Below are 22,985 nucleotides of genomic sequence, written 5' to 3'. Positions count from 1 at the left end.
ATATTCACTTTTAAAAAACACATTTCCTGTACTGAACATACAAGCCGACAAGTACACTGATGATATATTTAATTGTGCTTTGAAAACTACCGCGGTAACGTTTTTTTTTTTTTATGTAATTCGCGATGGATAAGACGGCACAAATAACCGGAAGCGCGTCTGCAATGCTCTTATTCTGAAAAGGATCGGCGGAAATCGCCTTACGTAGCCACCGGCAGCTTCACGACTGGCGCTTCAAACCGCGCGCATCTCGGTCGCGAGGCTCATATCATCAGACACAGAGGCGCGCGCCGTGCGGACGCTCCCCGCTGGATTCACCTCCGCTCCCCCCGGATCACCACCTCCGTACCATGGATGCTCCCGGGGCGCCTTCCCCGCTCTCCGCCGGATAAAGTGGACTTTACGCGGGTGTCATGGGAATATACCGGAGCCGTGGATCTATGCTGCCTTGATGGAAACCATGTCGCCGCAGCAGGGGACCATGGGACAGAACAGGTCCGACTCGCTGACGGGGGAGATCAAGTCGCTGCCCGAAAACAAAAAGGTACCGGGCGGGCACGTTTCTCTCCGGGAACCGTGAGCTTTTAATGCGCTGTTGGTTGCGGATTAAACTGTTAAAAGCAAACAATTGGCATTTTATTGCAGCTAAGTGGTAAATGAGTGTACTTGTGCAGTTTATTATTTCTAATCTGCTGATTCCTGGGATCTCTGCCACTTTGATTAGTTCAAATATGCCCCCATATGAACTAATTTGGCTTGTTTGGTGTGATTCCATTACTTTATAAGGATTTCTTAATGAAGAACTTCATGTTAAGGTGACGGTGCTTTGAGCTGAGTGTTATTTTATGACCAATAACACTAATTTATTTGTATTTAATCACATTTTTAATGATATTAATGCAGCATTAAAGGGAGCTTGGCTTATTCCGAAGCTAAATATTTGCTGAAACGACTGAAGAAAACCCAAATTTAAAAAACAAAATAAATTTGTGTTTTCTTCAGTGTTTAATCCGGACAACCAGCATCTGTAGAGCTCTTTGATCATTGACTTTGTTAATCAAAGCGCCTCCGCAATGCCCGTTTCTGACTCTTTTTCCCGAAAAAGTATTCGCATTTTCTTTTTAAATGAAATTCAGTTTGCTTTGTTGGAATGGAGAGATGATGATGGCGATGATGGTGATGAAGATGATGATGTTGATGATGATGAAATTGGAATATTCAGCAGCTTCTCAGTTCACTCGCAGTAAACAGCGCCCCCATCCACGGTGTGTTCGAAGACTGTAACTGCAGTACAGATGAGGGGGGGCGAACCTTATTTGGGCTGAGATTAGAATCAAAACGGGTAAAGGGTATCCCACGGCTTCCGTAATTACCACTTAGGCAAAAATCAGTGACGTCAGAAAGTGTCTGCCTTGTTGTAGCTTAAAAATGACTTTTGCAAAGGTAAAACTGGTCCAAATCTGTGAATCTGCACATCTTATTGTTCATTTATCAGCAGCCAAGACTGTTTTTATGAATCTGTAGAGCAAGTACAGCTGGGCTGCATCAAACATGAGAGTGGACCTGTCAGAACCAGCAGACACACCAGAACTTTTCTGCCCTGTGAGCGTCGGGCCGCAGGCGCCTTTTTTCTCTGTATAGTCTGTCGCTGCTTCACGTTTTCTGTCCTCTGAGCGTTGCCTGAACTGTGTCAATTGTGCCGATCCGTTTTACCCCGTGCACGTAGCAGAACAGTCCGGACCTGACAGGAATGTTACCCGTCAGTGGTTGCAGAATGAGCCCAGGAAGAAGGGTCTCATTCAGCTTCTATTTCTGCACCTCGCTTTTTCCCCCCCCTCCCGAGACATTTCCAAGCTGAAAGGCTGCAGTGTGTGTTTGGGGCATTTGTGGGCGCTTGTGATATTTATTCAGGCTCCGCGTGATTTTGTTTTAAATAAATGAGGTTTAATTGAAATAGCTGCAGGTAGCCGCAGGTATGCTAGTTCTTTTCCTACAGCGAGAATATACGAGGTCCCCTCAACTGCTCCTAACACACATGTGTTTGTTTAATGTCTGGTATTCCTCTGTCACTCAGCTCCCAGTCTTCCGTCTTTTACAGTCCCGCTTCTCCTTTTTCTTTGCTTCTCTCAAAGACACACACACACACGCTGGAGTTTTGCCCATGTGTGTGTTTCCGGATCACAAGCCAACAGCCAGTTCTCCCCCTGCAGCTCTTCAGCCGTTCTGTCACCCTCCTCTTCTCAAGCAGAAGATGTCGTTCGGCAGCAGAATGCAAATCCGAACCCGCAGCTTTATTCCCCGCTCCTGTTGACCTCTCCCTTGTCTCTCTCTCTCTCTCTCTCTCTCTCTCGCCCACGCCGAGCAGAAGATGAAGACCTTGGCTCAGAGGCGGCAGTCGGCTCCCTCACTGGTCATCAGCAAAGCACTCACCAGATCACGGAGCACGTCCAGGTAGGAACGCCCTTTTTTATTGTTTTGCAGTTTAGGGAAAAGGCCCTTGTGGAGCTGAGGTCTTCCTCCTCGATGTTTTACATAACGCAGAATGCTCCCGAAGTTACGGAGAGTAGCAAGAATTTGGCCCTTGGTTCTCGTATGTGGTGGGTTTGTGCATGGAGGTTTGTATTGTTGCGGATGGAATCTGGTGCAACAACATGCAGCTGTCAGTCATGTTTACCGGTGTGGCCATTTGACCCCCCGCAGCAGCCGATAAGACAGGTTTACTTTAAACTACTGTGGTTAAACTACCAGCTTCGAACCAAGCAATGGTAATAAAAAAGTAAAGTTGGCCTCCTTGGCTGCCACGAAGGGATAAAAGCTCATCGGTCACCTTTCATCACCTTTGTGTGGTACAAATCCCTTCCTCTTCCTTTTACAACGTCGGAAATTAGGTATTACCTTCCCCCACCCCCAGGTGTATATAGTTTCTGACAATCCCCCCATTGGGGGATTTTTTGAAAAAATGAGGCTTGTCACAGAGGAATAAATAGTTTTTATTGGGTCATCAGGATCTTTCACTGAATCCCGCAAAACAGATGGAAAAACCTCAACATGCCAGTTAAGACCCTTAAAATGCTGATGGTTTAGGTGAGGTTGTGCAGTCCAGGGTCTCTCGGGTGTGATGTGGCCAGACTGTCTGACATGTTTAGAACGTGTGTGTGAGCTGGGGTGTGTGTGAGCTGGGGTGTGTGTGTGTGAGCGGGCGACTTGGTCGTTTGTTGCTTGCAGCGAGAGTTCGGCGCTCTTACGTGTGAGAGTGGGTCATTTTAGAGCAGCGTTGAGCGAAACACTCCACACTTTTAAATGGGTCAGCGCTCTCGGGGAATCGTGTGTGTGTGTGTGTGTGTGTGTGGTGTGTGTGTGTGTGTGAAGAGGAAAGTGAGTCTCAAATTTTCAGCTTGTGTGCAAAGATAGAAAAGGTGAGACAAACCAAATTCTTATGTTGCTGCTGCCCCCTTTTTCTCTGTTGGGGGGGGGGGTCTGTAGGATGTATGGAGCCAGGGCTTGACACTCTCTGCTCTCACCCTTAACCTTTGACCTCTTATAAGGAGGTGTGGGAGCGAGTTGGGTCATCTGGGGTCAACACATCTCATGTCGATGAGTGAGGGTGGTGTTCATTAATGTCTGGGGTGGGGGGGGGGGTGCCTGGGCAGGGGGCTCTAACCTCCAGGCAGGGCAGAATGTGACACAGTCAGGTGTGGCAGAGGCAGGAAGGGTTAAAAAAAAGGCACTTTTTTATACATCACAACAACCGGAGCAAATAAAAATGTCTTATCCCAGCTCATTTAACTGTGGGGTGCCTCAAGGATCTGTTCTTGATCTACTCCTGCTTTCAATTCTGAAATGTTAAGTGGGGGGGGCACTTTCACATGTCTGCTTTGGAGCAAACCAAGCCTTGATTCTATGTTGATTTAAAGATTCAAAGTAATTGATTAGTGGCTGGGCCCCTTCTACAGATCTGTTGTCCTCTATTGTGTTTTTATCCCTTTAACCAATCAAATGTTATTGAAATGATTTCACTATATTTGAAACTGTCCACATTTTATCTTAATACGTCGCATTTTGAGATTTTCTGTCTGAATTTTAAAAGTGCTGGTGAGCGCCGTCAACCCTGTTTTCCACGTCCCCCTCGGTTCAGATAGGGAACACTGACATTTACCAGCAGAAGGAACCAGCCTGTGCTTCTGCTTTTATTGCCCAGTCTGTGGGCCTTTTTTTTCCTTTTCAGGCATTTTCACTTCGCACCGTCTGAGAGAAAACCCTTAAGAATAAAGATCTTTTCACACATCACAGCAACACTGGCTTGCAGATGGACGGGTTGGCCTGGTGACTCCACAGAGTCAGAGCCGCTCTTGTTTGGGCCTTTTTCTCCACTCCACTAAAAGTTCCCTGAATCACGGATCGTGGATATTTGTAGTTCCTCACGTCGCTCTTCTGGCTCCTAAATTTTGAGTTTCCTCCTGAAAAAAGTAAACATACAAGTGTGGCTTATAGACATTATAAGCATATATAGATTTCTTTTCCTGTTTTTCTTCTTTTGCCCTTTCTGAACGCCTCAGTGACCTTCAGTTCACCCTCTTGCATCACCTGAGAGACACACACATTCTAAAGGCACCGGGCCGAGCATAACCTCATCTGTCAGCCTGCAGGGCTACAGTATTACCGGAGTCCCTTCCCTCCCAGGAGGGGAAATCGATACCACACAGAGGAAAGGGGCAGAGCACAAAAACATATGATTGGCTGGTATCCCTGACCTCACACCCACTGTCACGCCACAAAATGACTTCTACACACACACACAAAAGAACACCTGATGGTAACTGCACATGCAAATCATTTTCAGGCAAGTTTTTCTTTTTATCGTCTTTTTAAATGTGATTTTATTCTTCTTACGTCGTGGTCTAAATTTGATTATTTGACCATCTGAGTGCGATTGACAACATGTGCATATCTTGTGCCGTTATCCAGAGCGCAGTGTAATGAAAAAGGCATTTCTTTTATTGAGCTCTGCTAAAGATGTCATGGCTCGCAGCCCCCGGGTCACATGTCCATTAATCGCCATAAGAAAAAGTTTCAAGGCTCTGATCTCATCGCTCCGTGTGTGTGTGTGTCCCAGTGTGTGTGTGGCGGCCAACAATGACCTTATGCTGTAGTGTGTTGGATGGAAATGAGCCGGTGTGTCCGGAGGCGTTTGGAGGCAGGTGGAAACAGTAAGGAGGGAGAAGGTGGAAAAGATTTGCCTCATCACATCATGGTATTGTGAGGAATTGTTGCTCGAGCTGTTAAACACAAGAGACTTTAGAGACTTACTTTGGATTTTGTGGTTTTGCATTTGCGTTCAATTCCCTAAGCTAGCTAACGACGAGAACGTTTTTAGTCAGTAAATATTTGCATTCTGCTGAGGCCAAACCGGGGATGCTGTCAGAAAGTTGTGCGTTTTTGAGGGAGTTGTGTTTTTTTGTGTAAATCCCAGTAATTTATTTGCTTTTTTAGTGTTTTTTGACAGCAGTCTTGCAAACCACCAGGTTGGTACCAGCAAACCACACTCAAGCGATTTGCTGATGCTTCTCTTTTACTTGTGTTATTCAGACAAGTCAGATTCTGCGTGTTACGTAAGACGCAAATGAACCAGGCCAGCAAACCTCTTTTCATTCAGCACTTTGTCCCAGATTGGTGACATAAAATCTTAAAATACTGCTGGAGCCATGCAGGCAGACTCGCTATCAGAGGCAAATCAACTGCAGATGCATGTGATGAATCAGACACGTGTGTAACCACACACACACACACACACACACACACACACACACGCCGTCCCTCTTTGGGACAATAATAAAACCGAACAGATGGGCTGTGTTGTGTAAGTGCATGTCATTGGTTCCGTGAGGTCTGCTCAGTCTGGCCCGCCTAACTGACAGCAGAGCTGATGCTCTGATGAGCAAAGTGGATGCACATAAGCATGAGAGAGACAAAGAGAGATAAACATGGTGCTGGAAAGAGGCAGTGGTGGAGGTTTAGCCTGTTTAATGAACTTTAAGGGAATATTTCTCCTCTCTTGTAAAGATAAAATGTATTAACACCGGGCTGTAAACCAAAGTAATCAGGGTCTGTCTTTATGCAGATAATCATTCTCAGTTCCACTTAATTATTCATGCTGGGACATTAGTATGTGCACTTCATTGTGTCCTAAAAAGCCAACATTTCTCCTCACAGGGCTCCATCTCAAAGGTGGCCGTGCGGAGCCGAGTAGGGCGAGATCTCAATTTATCAACATCACATGACGTACAATGGCGCCATTAGCTCCTCGTCAGTCAGATTCAAAAGCTGGGCGACTCCACTGTCGCTCATGCATTCAGGAGGACGGGATGTGTGGTGAATACGGAAGATGTCTTCTTTTTGGGGGGCGTAGCACAATGTGAAAGGGTCTTAATGGCATTAGGACATTTATAAATGTGTGTGTGTGTGTTGGGGGGCAGCTCCGCTAACGAGGAGCATTCCCCTCTTCTGCAGTGCGATAAGAATAAAGGAGGATGAGAAGTCGAGACTTACTTCCCGAACTGCTAAACCCAAAAGCCTCCATGCTGTCCGTCTTTGGTGGTTTTTACCCCTGGGCTGACCCCGTACCTAGGAAATTGGCAGCTTTGACTGCAATTGAGGCAAAAATGACTGAGCTGGCTTGATATGCTGTTTTGTTGGGTCGGTTTGGATAATTTGGCGCCATAAAATCTGATCAAAGGTTGTGGACAGCTGACCTCTGCATGCTGTTATACGGACATGGGGTCAAGGCCGCTGTGGGTGATGCTATCAGTGTCTTATCAGGAGATATCACTTAAATTCACAACTCATTTTGTGTTAAATGATCAGTTAAACTATCAGTCATTTGTTTCAGTCATATAATGGGCTGGAGCACATGAAACAACAGCAGCCGCGGAGTCTAAAAAATGTAATCTTAGTTTTATAAGTGAAACAAATCCTTGTTCCTCCAGGAACAGTAAATCCATCAGCATCCTGTCCATCCCAGCCTCTTATCCCAACAAACCTCAACATTTAATTGGTTACATTACTTCGCTCAGCCCCATTTTGGAGTTTATTTTTGGACGACGGACAAAGGGCAGCGCTCTGGCATCCATTAATTAATTACATAACCAATCACTTACGTAACCTTCCTTCAGTGAGGAGATTCTTTGATGCTTTGGTCAATTCCTCGGACCTTTGTCTTGATTGTGGGTCTCTGGGTGCATCCGTGCGTTCCAAAAACAGCGAGACGGCACGAGGTGGTGCGCGAGAGAGCGGAGACACAAAAGACTGCGATAGACGACGCTTGTATTTGTGTAACAGGAGATCTGGACTTTAAATCTGGCATTTAAGGGTAAACAGGAAAGGATAGTGCTCTCAAACTACTTCCTTCCCCCCTGAATGTCCCTCCTCTGTTTCCATCTGTCCATCAGTCACACAGATTGACAGCAAAAGAAGCAGAGACAAGATGGTCCATTCCTGTTGAGATGACGAAGCCCCCACCATATTAATTAAATGTTAATCAGCACCCTCTTGTCCCATTTTTTTCTGTCCTTAGGGAAAGCTGCCTGACACCAGTCAGCCCAGAATCATGTCCACTCGTCCAGGCCTTCCTCGCCGAGTGTCCAGCCCGTCTGTTCTTGGATCACGCCCAAGCACAGCTGAAGACAGGCCTGCAGACCCAGGAGAGACACCTCTTCCTCTTTAATGACACCCTCCTGGTCGCCAAGGCCAAGTAAGTCTCTCTGTCTTGGGAGTTAAGGAATATGTTTGTGTGTCGGAGTGAGAGTTGGACAGGAAATGCAGACTGGGAGACCTAAAGAGGAATCGGAGGAACAAATAAGCAACGTTTTCATGTCTCGCATTGGAGAAATGGAGAAATGCCACAGTACAGATAGAAACAAGCCTTGGTGAAGGATGGGTTAATGTTTTTGTCCTGTATTTTTCCTCAAATTTTCTCTTTTTACTGCATTCTTTCACTTCTCCCTCCGTCATTTTCTCTCCCGGTATATAATTATTTCCCAGCCAATTAAATCCATATGAAGACTGGCTCAGATCAAAGCTACTCTGGCCCCATGCACACACACACACACACACACACACACACACCCACACATACACCCTCAGTGCAGACCCGGCAGGTCCACTGTGGTCATGCGCCAGTGGGCGGGGCCGACCCCTCCAGCACCACTAGCATATGCTATAATTGGCTGCTACACAGTGGCTGAGCACAGGGTGAGTTAGAGGAATGTCTTGGTGTGTGTATGTTTACGCATGCGTTTTTAACCTTAATATCTGTGTAATAGCAGGGAGAGTGCACGTGTGCCACATGCTGGAGCTTCTCTCTCTGTAATCACAGATGTAGTGGTGGATAAATACACTTTTACTGGGGCTAAATTGCTGGATCTATAATCTATTTAAAGGAGTTCTCGCTGCACTGCCATGTGTACTTTAGAGGTTTGTGGAGAAAAAGGTTTTATGAGGAAAATTTAAAGTTTAAGCTTTAATAATTTAATTAAAACGCTTCATTACTTGGGGACCCTGTTATCAGAACATTCTTTGGCATCTTTTAATGTCCTGGTGGCTTTTCTTATCATAAACATCTCCTGTCTGGTGTCACTGGGTCACAAGCAAGAGAGTAAACTTATCTGGTTGTACATGAGGTTGTCCGACCAGCGTGTGCGGTCCTGCTGTAGGTGACCACGCATATCGAGAAAAACAAGCTACTTCTGACAACAAGCTCCGCCCCCTGAAATTAGCCTGAAAGCACCTTTGCATACTTTGGTTTCTAAATCCGAGAGGGCGTTTCTGATCAATTTCTTGGGAGAAAATTAATAGTTTGAATAAAAAGCAATCACAAATAAACAATAACGGACAGCTGAAATGACTGACATGGCATTTCGATGTTAAGCTAGATCAATATGACATTTTTTGCAGGCTTCGTTTAACAGAGAGCGCTTTGTCTCCTGTAGATCTCCCACCCATTTTAAGGTGAAGGCCCAAGCCCGAGTGTGTGAGATGTGGGTGTCCCACTGCATAGAGGAAGTGTGTGAGGGAAGCACAAACCCAGAGAAGAGCTTCGTCGTGGGCTGGCCCACCTGCAACTTCGTGGCCACCTTCAGGTACGCAGCAGTGGAGAAGCGTGCACACGGAGACCAAACTGAACATCTGGAGAACATCTGCTGACAGTGTGTGTAGGATGTAATACCAAACACGCTGCGCATATCTCTGTCACGCCAGCGTGACTCACTGATGCGTGCTTCTTAAAAAGTACACGGCGTTCCGAGGCCGTGTTGCAGTATAGAACTGGAAATTCAACACGCGCCCGCCAAATCCCCGAACCCTTCGGTCCTGGTCACAAAAGCTCTTAAATCTGGGCGCAGCCAGGCTGGAGGAGATAATGACACATGCTCAAAAGGCACAAATATGAGTTGCATAACAGCAAACAGACGGACGCTTTTACCCTGATGGACGCTGATTGTGCTTCCTCTTCCTCCCCAGCTCGGAGGAGCACAAGAACAAGTGGTTGGAGCTCATCAAAAGGTAAAGGCAGGGCTGCAGCCGCCGCCGCTAACCCAGCAAACGACCTTCAGACATGAATACGGGGGTGGCGGCTTTGTCTTCTGGTTTTAACATAAGTCTGACATCTGTCCTTCCCTCCAGCGGGATCCTTGAGGGAAAAGACAGGGACGACCCCAAGACGGTCCCCCTGAAGATCTTCGCCAAGGACGTTGGAAACTGCGCATATGTGAGCTCCTCTTCTCTTTCTGTCAGCACAACGTCAACATCGCCGCCTCTTCCTGTCCGTCTGTGGGCCAATTTATGATATTTCACGTAACAAATTAAAACAGCCGACCAAAACTTTCCCCCGCAGGCCAAGACGCTCGCGGTCAGCAACGCCGACAGCACCGATGATGTCATCCGCATGGCCCTGCTGCAGTTTGGCATATCGGTGAGTAACCAAAGACCACTGTTGATCTTTACTCCTCTACACACTCCTTTTTGTCCCTTTGATGTGGTTTCCAAAGTCATTCAGGCGGATCCTTGCTACCGTGGCCAAGTGTTGTTAAATATGATTTATGAGAGGCTAATGTCAAGACCAAGCGTAAGCGTGCCAAGAATTTGTACAAAATAATGGGATTTTAGAGCATTTTCCCTCCAGTGTATGTAATTTGATTTCCAGAATGTCATTGTGTCTTAAATCTGTCAACAGTTGACATTTTAGCCTCTGTTTGGTGTTTTGGGCAGTAGCTGCTCTGGTTTCACGTTAATCGGTGCATCATTTTTAAAAAAACGTCCTTTATTTTCAACGCAAAACTACATCTTCTCTTCTTTCCCTGCAGGGCTGTGTGAAGGACCACCGGTTGTGGGTGAGCTCCAGTAAGGATGAGCCTCCGTATCCTCTCATTGGTGAGACTTCTTTTAGCATCGACTCTTACTGTGAACAGAACAGACCTAATGTTAGTGTAACGCTACGTTTGACTCCTGTCTAATTCTGCCCATTTAAACCACTTTAGGGAAACGAGGCAGCACATATTTTACCCGCTGCAGCTCAGGCATCAGCACTAAAAGCCCAACATCTGTTAGCGTTTCACAGCACTTAGTCTCTTGCCATAATCTGTTGTTCCTTTGTTCACACTAAATTCTGGACTCAGGACTGCTGATTCATCTTTGTGCAACACAAATCAAACTTTCCTCTTTGGCTCACCGACCTCGTCTCCTCATTCAGGCCACGAGTTTCCCTTCAGTGTCAAGATGAGCCACATTCGGAATGGCGGGAGCAGCGCTGCGGGTCTGGGAGGAGGAGCCATCAGGGATCCCACCAGTCCCACAGACTGTCCGGGGGTCCTGCTGCTGGACCAGTGCCTCCCACCTGACAACCAGTGCCAGTTCATCCTCAAACCCAACAAGGCTGTCCTGGGACAGGTGCAACTTATGGGTAAGGCAGCTGCCCAGTCCTGTGACGTGAGTCGTTAGGAGGATTTTTCAGAAGAGGGAAACAGATTTATTTCATAATTAAAGGGAATTATATCAGGAATCCTGTGTTATAAAGATGGCTCCTGAGCACACTGGGAGTGTCTGGGGCCAAACGGTGAATGTTGGCAGGATGCGAGCACATGCGAATCATTTTACAATGTTCAAAAATAAACAGCTTGCAGACATATAAGAGCCTAAATCAACCGCCCCACATGAGGGAGTTTGTTTTTATTTTACGTACGTAAGTGTTTTACGGTCTGACTTTGTCACTCAAACTGACAGGAAACACGAGAATGCGTGCGTGTTTGTCAGGTTTCTTTCCTCTGAGCAAGAAAACCGAGATAAGGAGAAGGGTGGGAGAGTTGGCGAGAGAGACGCAGCGAGATTCAGAAAAACAGAGGAAGAAACCCCAGAAGGGACGGACGAGTGTGAGAATGGGAGGATGGGAAGTGAAAAAGAGATGACACAGCTATCGAGTGAGCGCGGAGGTCAGAGTAGGTGACGGAAAAAGAAACAGCCGACTGTAACAGATAGAAGACAAAGAATCGACGTAGGAAGAGAAGCTGAGGAGGAAGGAGGTGAATGGTGGAGGGGGAGACGGCCGATTAATGAAAAGAGGAGAAGGAGAAAAACAAGCGCCTGGTTCCCAGCCACGCTTCAGTTATCAAACCACAAGCAGAATAACAGCGTCTTACACGATGGCGTCACAGCAGCGCCGCCGCCATACACGTGCAGCCACTCGCACCTGAGAGCTCGACGGCGTGTGTGTCGGAGCGGCGTGGGCGTGGCAGGAACGGAGGCGTGGCCTAACGCTGCTCTGGGACGTCCTGTCAGGTAGCAGTGACAAATGATGAACGGTGCTCACGTATTTTTTACCCCGTGGGTATTTGATCGTCTGTGATAGCAAGAGCGTCAAACAAGCTGAGGGCTGACGTCTCTCACACACACACACACACACTGCAATTACACACATTCCGTTGTTCCATGACACGGTCCAACCATTTGTAATATAAGTTTGTCAATAAAAAGTTTTGATCTTGTCTTCCACCCACAACTCAACTCGACATTGTTGGGTGTCGACCTGGTGGGTTTGCATGGATTCACACATTTATCAGGCAAATCTCACCTTTGTTTACGCAGACGCGGGTTTGTCAGCGCGTCCATTTCCAAAAAGGTTCAGCACAGACTTTAGCTTTCATTATTTTTGTAATGACGTCCTGCTGAGACGCACCAGAGCAGCTCGGGGCAGTAATTTTATCAGGAAACTTTTCTTCCAGCGCATATTTGGCAGATTGTTAAATAATGACTTGTATGTGAGGTATGCCACACATTTGGGCCCTTTTCAACTGCCGCGTCCTCCACCCACTCCAAGAATCTGTGGTTTGTTTGAAAAGGCCAACCCTCGCATACAAATCACGGCCGTGTTAATGTTATCTTTTACAAGCTGTTGTGTAACGAGAGGCCACCGCAAGAAATATCAGCGCCGTAACTTGAGCTAGCTTTGCTTCTGGTCATTATTGTGGGGGTTTTTTTAACATAAAAATGTGAAATCGACACGCAAACTGTGCTCAAACCAGGAAGAACGCACAAGCCTACGACTCTGTTGAGCGTTCACAGTTTTCACAACCTTTAATGGATGTTTGGTCACACATGAACGACGTTTTTGTCCACACACTCCGTTCACATGATTCTTCCACTGACGGGTCGATCAAGCAGAACTGTGAAAATATCATGACACAAAGTGCCCTCATCGGCTTAAAGTGACGCTGAGAAACAAGCTGAAGGTGAAGAAAAGTCACCCGTGCAAATGCTCTTTGACCAGAAGCTTCGAGATGTTTGAACAGGATCACGTGTATGTCTATATTTACGCATACTCTTTGTGATAAGAGCTAAGCTGCTCCTCATTTTTATGATAAAATAAAAAAAAACATTGGTTAAAAACGTGTCAAATTAAAATCAGAAAACTCGACTTTGGTCCTAAAAGCCTCATAACTGCGTTCAGCTTCCAAATGTGCTTTAATATATTTCATCACAGACAGAAACGCGGACTCAGGCTCTTCCTGTTTGGTCCTCTGTGCAGAACCTGCTCAGCAAAAGACCTTCAAGAGGAAGCGATCCCTGATCAACTGGCCCTTCTGGAAGGGCTCCAACCCCCAGCTGGACAGCGTGCCCCTGTCCCCCACCTCGCTCGGCCCCACTCAGGGGCGGCTGTTCGGACGGTCGCTAAGCTCCATCTGCTCTCCAGAACATGACCTGCCCAAGCCCGTCATGGTGAGCTGGATACGGGTCGCCGGGGTGGGGGGGTCAGGAACCAGTTTAGGATCACAGGAAGATTTTGTTTTTATGGGAAGGGAGATGTATTTGCTGGAGAGGGAATTCTGTTATTGTTCGGCTTATCTAGCTGCCTCAGATAAATGGTTGAAGTTATGAATCGCTGTTTAGAGAAGTGGAACCCGAAATGTGCTGAAAAAGCAAAAGAAAGTTTCCTCTCTGGGCATGAGGCGCACCGAAAAGCTCTAAAATGTCAGGTTGTTCCACATTCTTACATTCACTTATGCTAATGGGCTGCTTAGATGGAAACCTTGAGTGATGGTTTTCAAACGAGGCGACAAGGGATTTTAGATTTAATTAATATGTGTTTTTAAGCAAAACAAAGAGCCGAATTCCTCCCTGACAGATGTTTCGGGAGATGCTGACATGCCAACCTCTGATTTCAGACAGCTGTTATTACTAATAGCAACACTGATTAGAGATCAGTGGGGCAGTTTCATGGAGGTAAACCCTGTCCACTGTTTAGGACATGCTGGTGCATCTGTACCTGGAGGGGCCGTACACCAGGGGGGTCTTCAGGAGGTCGGCTGGAGCCAAAGCCTGCCGGGAACTCCGGGAGCAACTGGACAGAGGAACCGAGGATCCAGAGATCACACATCAATCTGTGTTCGTCATCGCTGCTGTCCTGAAGGTAACACACACACACACACACACACACACACACACCATATGGAGTGTCGTGATAATTAGATGATATGTCGGCATATATTTAAGAAACAGGCATCCAACCAAAGCAAGATGTAAATAATTCAAATTGGGTGATTGAAATGTTATATATTGCTAAGCAAATATTTTATTAACAGGAAATGAATGTAGAACAGATTCGTAACACTGCTAATAAGTAGAAAGGTTAGCATCCTTCACCTACATCATTCCTTGGTACAGGACTTCCTGCGGAATATCCCGGGCAGCCTGCTGTGCGTGGATCTGTATGACCGGTGGATGGATGCGATGGGAACTGAGGGGGCAGAGGAGAAAATGCAATCCATCCACAGGTAGGAACTGGCTTTGTATTAGGAATTTTTTAAATGATTGCTTCAGCCTCTCAAGCTGCACAATAAACAAGTAAAAGACGCTGGAAGAAATGTGTGTGACCATGATCTTCGCTCCCAGGTTGCTCCACCTCCTGCCTGGTGAAAACCTCCTCCTGCTGCGGCACGTTATCGCCGTGTTGCACTGTATCCAAGGCAACGCTCAAGACAACCAGATGAATGCCTTCAACTTGTCCGTCTGCATCGCGCCCAGCATGCTTTGGTCCCAGGCACCAAGCACCCCTGAGATGGAGGGGGAGGGCACCAAAAAGGTGACGAGGAGTGCAAGCACACACAGTAACACGCACCATATGGAGCCTCATGACGATTACTCTCATCTCATGAGCTGTATATTCCACCCACCAAAATCTGCTGGGCAATATTAACTCTGCCCAAAAGCACTCGGGTGGGCGGGATCGTCGTACTAAAGGACTGCAGACTCGGTTTCTTCACACTGAGGAATTTAGCATTCCGGTGGAAGCGGTGGAAGAAAGCCGCGTTGGTGCGAGTGCGTTCGTGCAGGCGCGACGCGTGAACCCGCTGAGATTAGGGATCCGGTGCCGACACGGCTGTAGCGTTTATGCGCTCGCACATACAGTTGGACCGACTGTTCCCTCCAAATGAACTAACACACGCGCACAAACACACTGGGTCACGCTCTCGTGTCGCCGCAGGCTGCCGCTCATAAGCTACAATCACAACATTTTTACACTCTGGCGAGCTCAGAATCCTCCAGGATTAAACTCAGACCTGAGAGGAAGAAGGACAGCTTTGCAGTTTCACGGTGATTTACTCCCGCAGAGAGGTATGAAGATTAGCATCTGCACCACTCTGACACCAGAATAGGGGCTTTTTTTCTCCTCAAAACGATTTTTCCAAGCAGATTCCACAAGCAGAAGGTTTTCTTATCCTGTTCTGAAGCATTTGTTGAAGATGAGTGGTTAAACCTCCGGTTGGGTGGAGTTTGTATAAACTCTGCTCACAGTTTTATCACCCAAATTTGTGTCTGTGAAGTTCAGTGTGAAGTCGAATCCTCTTTTCTTCCCTCGTATCTCCGTCCGCCAGACTAACCTGCATTGATGTAAACTCCAGCAGAAGGAGCCCTTTTGCCCACAGGAGCCTATTGTGCAGCCAGCGAGACACAAAGCACGCGGAGCATTTGATCTGTGGTCTATTTGGAAAGTCGTTTGACTTTCACGGTCTCTGTGGGTGGCTGGTTTGCTTATCTTTTCAAGCCTGTGTCCATATGTGTGTTTGCACTTGAGGTAGACGAGGTTCAACGAGAAAACATGTAAAGAATTTCCTACAGGATCCCGAGGCCAAGTTTCTGTGTTAGCGGCAAATTGTGTCACAGAAACACACACACATAGCCCCAAAACCCACAAATACTGAAATCTCTATAGCAAACATTCCCCTGATAGCACTTTCCCTCTCACACACTGTGTTTGTGTGAGCACAAGCCGCCCTTTTACTTCTGGGAAAAAAGTGAGATTTCAACATTTCCCTGCCTGTGGTTGGAGCTCAGGGGCCGATTCCAACGAGCTCGGGGCCCCTGCTTGTGCAATGTATAATTTCCACCCTTGTCTGGGGGCACGTGAATGCGCCGTTTTGGCCGCTTGACTTCAGCCTCGGTGTCTCTGCCTCTTTCGCACAACATGCAATTTAAATGCTTTCAGTCGAGCGCCGCCGTGTAGGAGTGAACCTGAGTTCTGTCACAAACCGTGAGACAAGTGCGACGTTTACAAATGGGTGATCTTAAAAACGACCCACTTACACACAGCCGTGCCGTCTCCCACCCGTGCACGTGCGCTTCGTCCACGGCTGTCAAAAAAGAGGAATGAAAAATGGCTCCGATTCTACGGGAACCCCCAGTTCTGGTTTTATTTCGCAGTTTGAGTGATCGTCGTGTTGACGGATGTTCGAACGTCTCGCTGGATGCCTGCGGGGCTTTTCAACCTCAGGTGTGTCACGTATCCGCCGTCATCGCTGGGTGGCAGAAAAGAATGTCGGATAGATGATTGCTGGAAGGCTAAATGAGTGACAGCTGGGGAGACAGCAGGTGAGGGCAAACAACTAGATTTAAGTGCAGCGGACAGTCATAAAGAGCCAAAAACAAAAGAGGAATTAAAAGCAGAAGCACTAATAGGGGACGTGCAGGAGTGCATGTGTGCACAACAAAGCACACGGACTTAAATACACAGGGAGGGTGGAGAGATGGATCATTAGAGCCGAGCAGATAGTGGGATACGTAATTCTAGCTGGTTTCTTTAACTGCGGTTGTGTCATGCTCTTTAGCGTCTTTAGACTCTAAACAATCACCCACAACACAGCCCAAATCTGCCCGTTTGTCTTTTTCAGGCTAATCCGCATTAAAATTAGGATTAACTGGCCCCGATCCGTAATGGAACCTTAAGTGACATTTAATAATCTCACCCTGTCCGTTAGAGTCAATGTTCCGGCGGCGAACAGCGCCGTTGCCGTGGCGACGCCCATAAAGACCGCTTCCCAGCGTTTCCCAGACCCGTGCTTTGAGTGCTGACTCACAGCCCGCGCCCGGACACGACGCTGTCGTCTGCTCCCGCAAACAAACGCGGAGGCCCTAAAGTGTGTTTGTCCCAGCTGTGTTTTCCACGGTGTCGCCGAGGCGCAGCCGCAGCAGGAAAAACAACCCATTTATAAACATAGACACAGGCAGAAAGAGCTGGAAAATTTTTCCAGGGGTTGGGGAGGATGTGAGTGCAGCGGCCCCGAGTGGCTCTGGCGGCGGCCAAGCGCTCTTCGCGTGAAAGGACGTCATAAGTGTTTAGTGCGTTTCGACTGCATAGTTTCGTTTCAGCCAAGTGCTGTAATTTTTTTGGAACCAGTGTTTTTAACTAAGAGCCGCTTCCAATTCCCGAAAAGCACGTCAGGCGCCACTGACATGATTCAAAAGCAGCTTCTTCAGGGAACAGAGAATTTGTATTGGCAGCCGTAATTCCATCTTCGCCTTTTGTAACCACGTTTTACGAGGAATATGTTAAGACTCTTTATTTCATAAGAAATAAAACACTGCTCTGGTGACAAAGACAGTGGATTTGTGATCATCTAAGCCAAGACGTGAGGTCAGATATTATCAAGACATTGTCCAGGACTGGATAAGAAGTAGTTTGATGTGGAATTGAGTGTGTGGAATTCAGATGCTGGTTTGGAGGTCATCTGCAAATGAGGGACGTGTCCGTGTCCGTGACAGAGGCACCAAACACCTCTGCTCTTGCGTTCCTGGACAGATTCTGAGCAACAGATCCATTTCTTTTCCACAAAGCTGCACCAGTAGTTGAATTCCTGGATATAATCTGGAACAAAGAGTCGGTGGACAGCTGATGATACACAGATATTTAAGCCCTGATTCCACAGAACGAGGCCAACGGCAGCTGAATGATCACCAGGCAACGCCAGTATGTGGATTTCCATGTCCTCATTATGGGTTTGTCTCTCACTTAGCACATTTGCGAGTTTGTTCAACACTTTGTGCCGACATGAAGCGAAGCAGCTGCGGCGTGAATCACCTCTGGCCGGCTTCCTGACAAATCGCCTCAGCATAAACACCAACAGAATTACAACCTGATCCAAATGTAAAACAGTTGAAATGAATTGTTCTCAGCCCCGGGGGGAGCCAGGGAAAGCATTTGCTTTCTAACCGTCTGCTGTTTCCCTTCGCAGGTGTGTGAGCTGGTGCGACTCCTCATAGAGAACTGCTGCGGCGCTCTGGGAGACGACGTGACGGCGCTGTTCAGAAGCTTCAGCCAGAAGAGCAGCAGCAGCGACCACGGATCAGGTGACTCCACTGTTCATTATCCCACGTCCGGCGAACCCGTCGGACCTTCATAAGATGTTTCAGTCCATGCTAACCGAAGTCAAGGCTGCCGCACGGATTAAATAACTTCACTTTGTTCACTTGGTTTTTGTGTGTGTGTGTGTGTGTGTATGTGTGTGTGTGTGCTGAGGAGTATATATTAGTGTTTTTTAACCAACAATGCCTCAGTGTTGCAACTCAAAATATCATAACATGGTGGTCCCATGATCACTTGGGGAGGGGAGGGTCATGAAATAGCTCCTGTTCATTTAGGCCCCTTGATTGGGGTCAGCAGGTCGACCTGCTGTAATTTCAATGATTGCCCGGGTCACAAGTGTCCTTTTAGCACGCTGCTGAATCTCCTCATTCATAAACACAACCAAGGTCTTTTTCCTGCCACCTTAAATCACCAGCAGTCGAGGAGCCCCCAGCAGGACAGCAGCTTACCAACCGTTCTGTTGGTCTGCTGCAGTGAAACGGGACGTTGTTCCTACAATTCTGGAGTTTTGTTCACGTCTCCTCTCTTTCCTCTCTCCCAGATGTGTCGTCCTTCCAGATGAATGACTCTTCCTACGACAGCCTAGAGAACGAGCTGAACGACGACCCTGAGTCGCCCTACCAGGAGCAGCTGCCATTGCGCGACAAGGACAAACCAGACAGTCGCAGCCGGGACTCCGTCATCACCCTCAGCGACTGTGACCCTGATCCTGACCCGGAGGCTGAGCTCCTATTGCAGCTCCCCCAACTGGCCAGGCCGAGGAGGTTCAGCCCCGCGGTGCGACAGCCGCGCCCCCGCCAGGCCAACGGGCAGTCCCAGGGCCCCAGAAGGCTGCGGAGGAGTTCGGAACCTGCCTTAACGCTGGAAAGCATGACCCCCTCGTGCACAGTGACGGCACTAGCTAACACACAGCGTCTGCCTGTGCGAAAGGCGAGCTACGATGCAGCCATGGAAGGGAAGGGGGAGGAGGACAGGGTGTTTCTGGAGCAGAGGCTGAGCGGTCTTCAGCTGAAGGAGGAGGAAGAAGAGTCGAATAAGAAGGGTGGCGCCAAAGTCCAAAACGGTGGACGGAGGAAGGTGAAGCACACCCCTCCGCCGCCGTTGCGTCTGGACGCCAGCTGTTCCAGCCTGTCGTCACCTGCAACCTCGCCCACAGGCTCCTCCCTCAGTTCTTTAGACTCCGCCTTCTCACAGTACTCTACTGACTACACCACCAATGGTGCCGTTCCACTGGCAGAGCCTGCACCCCTCTCACCAGGGCGGCCAGAGATGTCACCCAAAGGCTCCCCACCTCAGAGGGAGGCCTGGACACAACCAAGCCAACCCCCCTCCAATTCTCACGGACTCCATCCCAACACGTGGCTCAGTAAGGACCGCTGCCTGTCACTACGGCAGCCCGAGGAGGACACGCCCGCGGCGAACAGAAAGACTCCAACCAGTAATGGTTACTCCACCCTCCAGGAGGCCAAAAGCAGAACCTGCCAAAGGAGATCCAGCAGCCCTCCGTCCTACCAGCAGGCTCTGCTGCAGCTGCAGCGCAACCGCTCGCCATTCTATCGAGGCACAGAGAAACCTCTGACGGTCAAAGAACTGAGGCAGCTCCACGACCAGACTCCCAGCTACAACCCTAAACCACAAACAGGAAGTGATGTCACTCCGAGGTTGGGAACAAATGATCATGTGCAGCCCCCACAGGGAGTTTTCTATGGACAAAGTGGAACCACTTTAGTCCTCCAAAGGCAAAAGTCCCACCCTCTGACTCAGGACACGAAAGGACAAAAAGCAGTAGGGACCCTTAATCTTCCGCGAAGGGCATCGGAACCTCCCGTGGTCAACTTAAACCTCACCTCCAGCCTCACGCGTGACAGAGCTCACGCTTCAAAGGGTACAGGAGGGTTGAGAGTGTCTGAGGTGGAGAGCAGCCACAGCGAGCCACGCTTCTGTCTGTCTCCATCCGCCACCAGGGCAGTGAGGGACTACTTTTCCTCCCAGGGCCAGGAGGATGCAGACGGCTGCCTGAGGAGGAGTCAGGAGGTGGCGCTGGCTATTGTACAGAGAAAGAGAGAATGGCAGAGCCGGCGGTGCAGTGACCCACGGGTGGATGAGTTTGAGAAACTGTTTTTTGCAGAAGAATCGTACGTGTAAATAGGATATTTGTACAGAAACGTTTAGTGTGAGAGGCCAAGTGTCGTGTTAAAGGTTTGTCTGTGATGCGATAATAATATTCCTCTGTACATCCGTGTTCCTGCCTTCAGCTTGTGGTCTAGATCCAAGGTTTGACCAGGGGAGGTGCACCTGCTGTGAGAGCTGCGTGACACGGCCTTCAAAAAGTTCAAATACTAACTCATATTGTGTATGACTTTAGGATTGTGTATGACGGTTTTTAAATATTAACCCCCTTTATTTTATTTATAATCCAAAAAAAGCAGCTAGAACACGCAGGTAGTTCACACAATTCCATCATTTTACCGTAATGCAGCTTTTAAATTCCCACGTCTCTGGCACATCACCATCCAACAAGTATTATATCAACATCTCTACTGTATACATGACACACCTGCGTCTGCTCCAATATTGCTTTGCAGAACTGCATGTGCATCATTTATCAGTGTTATTATATCCTGATAACCTGTGCCAGATGATAAAGCGATCCACTTTCGGCTCCATCCTCCTTAAAATATGGAGTTTTATTGCCATTTGTACTTTTCCACAGATCGGATGCATCCGCAAGGCGTCCGCCTGAGCCGGTGAATTTTGGGCCGTTGTGTGTTTATTTTACACACGCCGCTTTGACAGGGCGTCCTGAGCTGGAACGTGAGCTGATTTGTGCCATTTATTCTGGTTTAATCACAAGTAACTCTCATTTTAGTGTGACATGGACGACGTTGAAGCCACTTGTGTGAGTGTGTGTGCGTGTAATTCAGCTCTTCGTGACCATCTTCATGTTTTCTTGTACAGTTCTTTTCCTCCAGTAATGCCACCATTACAACACCGACCTTTTTGTGACCCTTGGGGATAAATGAGCTCATTTTAATGTTCATAATTACCTTCAAACATATATATTAGGTTGCTAACACAGCATAGGGGCATTTTACGTGATTTTACACCAGGCCATTATTTTAAAGTGCTGTCATTTACAAATGTCTTAAAAAAATGAACTTTTATTATTATTACTATTATTATTTTAATCCCTTTTACAGTGAATTATGTCTGACATGTAAAGCATATTTATAATACAGAAATATATAATTCTATTACCTTGTTACTTCTGTGTTTTGTGTGACAAAATCTAATGTGTATTTTTGTACATGCCCATTCTGCTGCTGCTGCTAGAAATTATATTTGCTACAAAATGCATCATTTGTATATTGTGTATATCTTGACGTCCAGTGCACGTGAACAAAATATCATTGGTTTTAATAAATGTTGCTCTTGTATAACGTCGTCTTGTGGTTCTTCAGATTTTTGGGGAGTATAAAGGACTCTCTCGTTGCCCTCAGCATAAAGTAACGAGCTAAAATCACCAGATGGACACTTGGAAGAGCAGTAAAATACACCTGGAATTACTCTGTTACTTTGGAAATTAACTATCAGATGAACTATCACAGATGTGTCGCAGTAATAATCAGATAACTAGTCTAACGTGTCGGTTTGTTAGTATAAAACGTGTGACAGATTTAAGGAACTAATTGATCCCAAAATACAGAGATGAGGTTCATATTAGAAGGTTTTATTGAGCTGAAACCAAAACTCAAGTTTCAGGATTACTGGTGACCTGGTCAGCAGAAAACACTGGTAGAAATACAAGCAACGGAATTTCACTTCTTCCTCTGAAGATTTGAGAACTCCCCGAATTAATGGCTTTTCCTGACGGCGCTCTGCAGATTTAAGCAGGTGACATAGATCCCAGTCAAACCACTGCGACCTTTACAGGTTCCAGCTGCCTTTGGTGGCCTCTGTGTGTCTCCATCTCCACATTCCAGTGCCTCGGCCGAGGCCTGTGAGCCTGCGCCAACCTGTGTGGGCTGCAGAGACCAGGTCAATCCTCCTTTAACAGGCGCTCTCGTTGTCTTTGATTTCCATTGATACTGTTGTCACATCAAAGGAGATGAAAGTTTGTGGATTTTGAATCATCCTGGTACTGTTGTGGGCAGCGGGAGGGTTACAGGACGCTCCTGAGTGTCCTGATGCAGCTGGAGGAATGCCTGAAGGCGCCCAGAGTGAGTTCTTTCAGCTCCAGCCTGAAACATCCAGACAGGTTTGTTTAAGCCATTTGAAATGTGAGCATAAACCTGATCCATGTATTTACTGCGAGTGTTCTTCGAGAATAAAATTTACTGGACAGGAATCGGAGTTTAATTTGTAATCCCCCGAGCGCCATAAAGACACCGTCCAACACGAAGCAGAACATCATCACCGGGTCCGTCCGTGTTTATGAAACACACACCTTGAGCAGGTTGCTCGGCAATTCAGATGATGTAAACCAAACAAAGCCGCGTTGCGTAACAGAACCGTCGCGGGCTTGTTTACACGGACGTGTTTTGATGTCGGTGTTCCGTAAGGGTGGAACGTTGTAGCTGCAGGTAGCGCGGCAACAAAGAGGGACACAAATATTTGGAAATATGTTTCTCGAGGCGCTCATTTGTTCTCCTGACGCCGTTCGATGCAAAACAACACCCAATTCCTCAGAAAACGGACTCTTTTTGATGCATAAATGTCATCAGTATTTAACTGATTTGACCCCTTGTTCTCAAAAAAGTCAAAAGCCTGTTCCGATGCACCAGTATCCTCAGGATTGATGCAG

General features: G+C 47.4%; 1 protein-coding gene and 1 long non-coding RNA gene across 2 annotated transcripts; one reads left to right on the top strand and one right to left on the bottom strand.

Moving 5' to 3' along the window:
- Positions 1 to 251: 251 nt before the first annotated feature.
- On the top strand, positions 252 to 21,621 carry LOC130528481 (rho GTPase-activating protein 20-like). Its single transcript, XM_057037915.1, has 15 exons — positions 252 to 544; positions 2,366 to 2,451; positions 7,571 to 7,747; positions 8,985 to 9,134; positions 9,514 to 9,555; positions 9,676 to 9,760; positions 9,887 to 9,964; positions 10,356 to 10,422; positions 10,742 to 10,951; positions 13,070 to 13,260; positions 13,787 to 13,951; positions 14,206 to 14,315; positions 14,434 to 14,623; positions 18,051 to 18,165; positions 18,723 to 21,621. Exons 1-15 carry the CDS (start codon positions 452 to 454, stop codon positions 20,324 to 20,326), a joined length of 3,363 nt encoding a protein of 1,120 aa, XP_056893895.1. The 5' UTR covers positions 252 to 451; the 3' UTR covers positions 20,327 to 21,621.
- A 269-nt stretch (positions 21,622 to 21,890) lies between these two features.
- On the bottom strand, positions 21,891 to 22,765 carry LOC130531488 (uncharacterized). The gene is made up of 2 exons (XR_008952106.1): positions 22,629 to 22,765; positions 21,891 to 22,422 (listed from the first exon to the last, which is right to left on the bottom strand). It is a non-coding gene; the product is annotated as an uncharacterized LOC130531488 (long non-coding RNA).
- Positions 22,766 to 22,985: the final 220 nt, after the last annotated feature.

This window comes from Takifugu flavidus, chromosome 1, assembly GCF_003711565.1.
Source record: "Takifugu flavidus isolate HTHZ2018 chromosome 1, ASM371156v2, whole genome shotgun sequence".
Lineage (NCBI taxonomy): Eukaryota > Metazoa > Chordata > Actinopteri > Tetraodontiformes > Tetraodontidae > Takifugu > Takifugu flavidus.
This window is presented reverse-complemented; position numbering and strand designations above follow the sequence as displayed.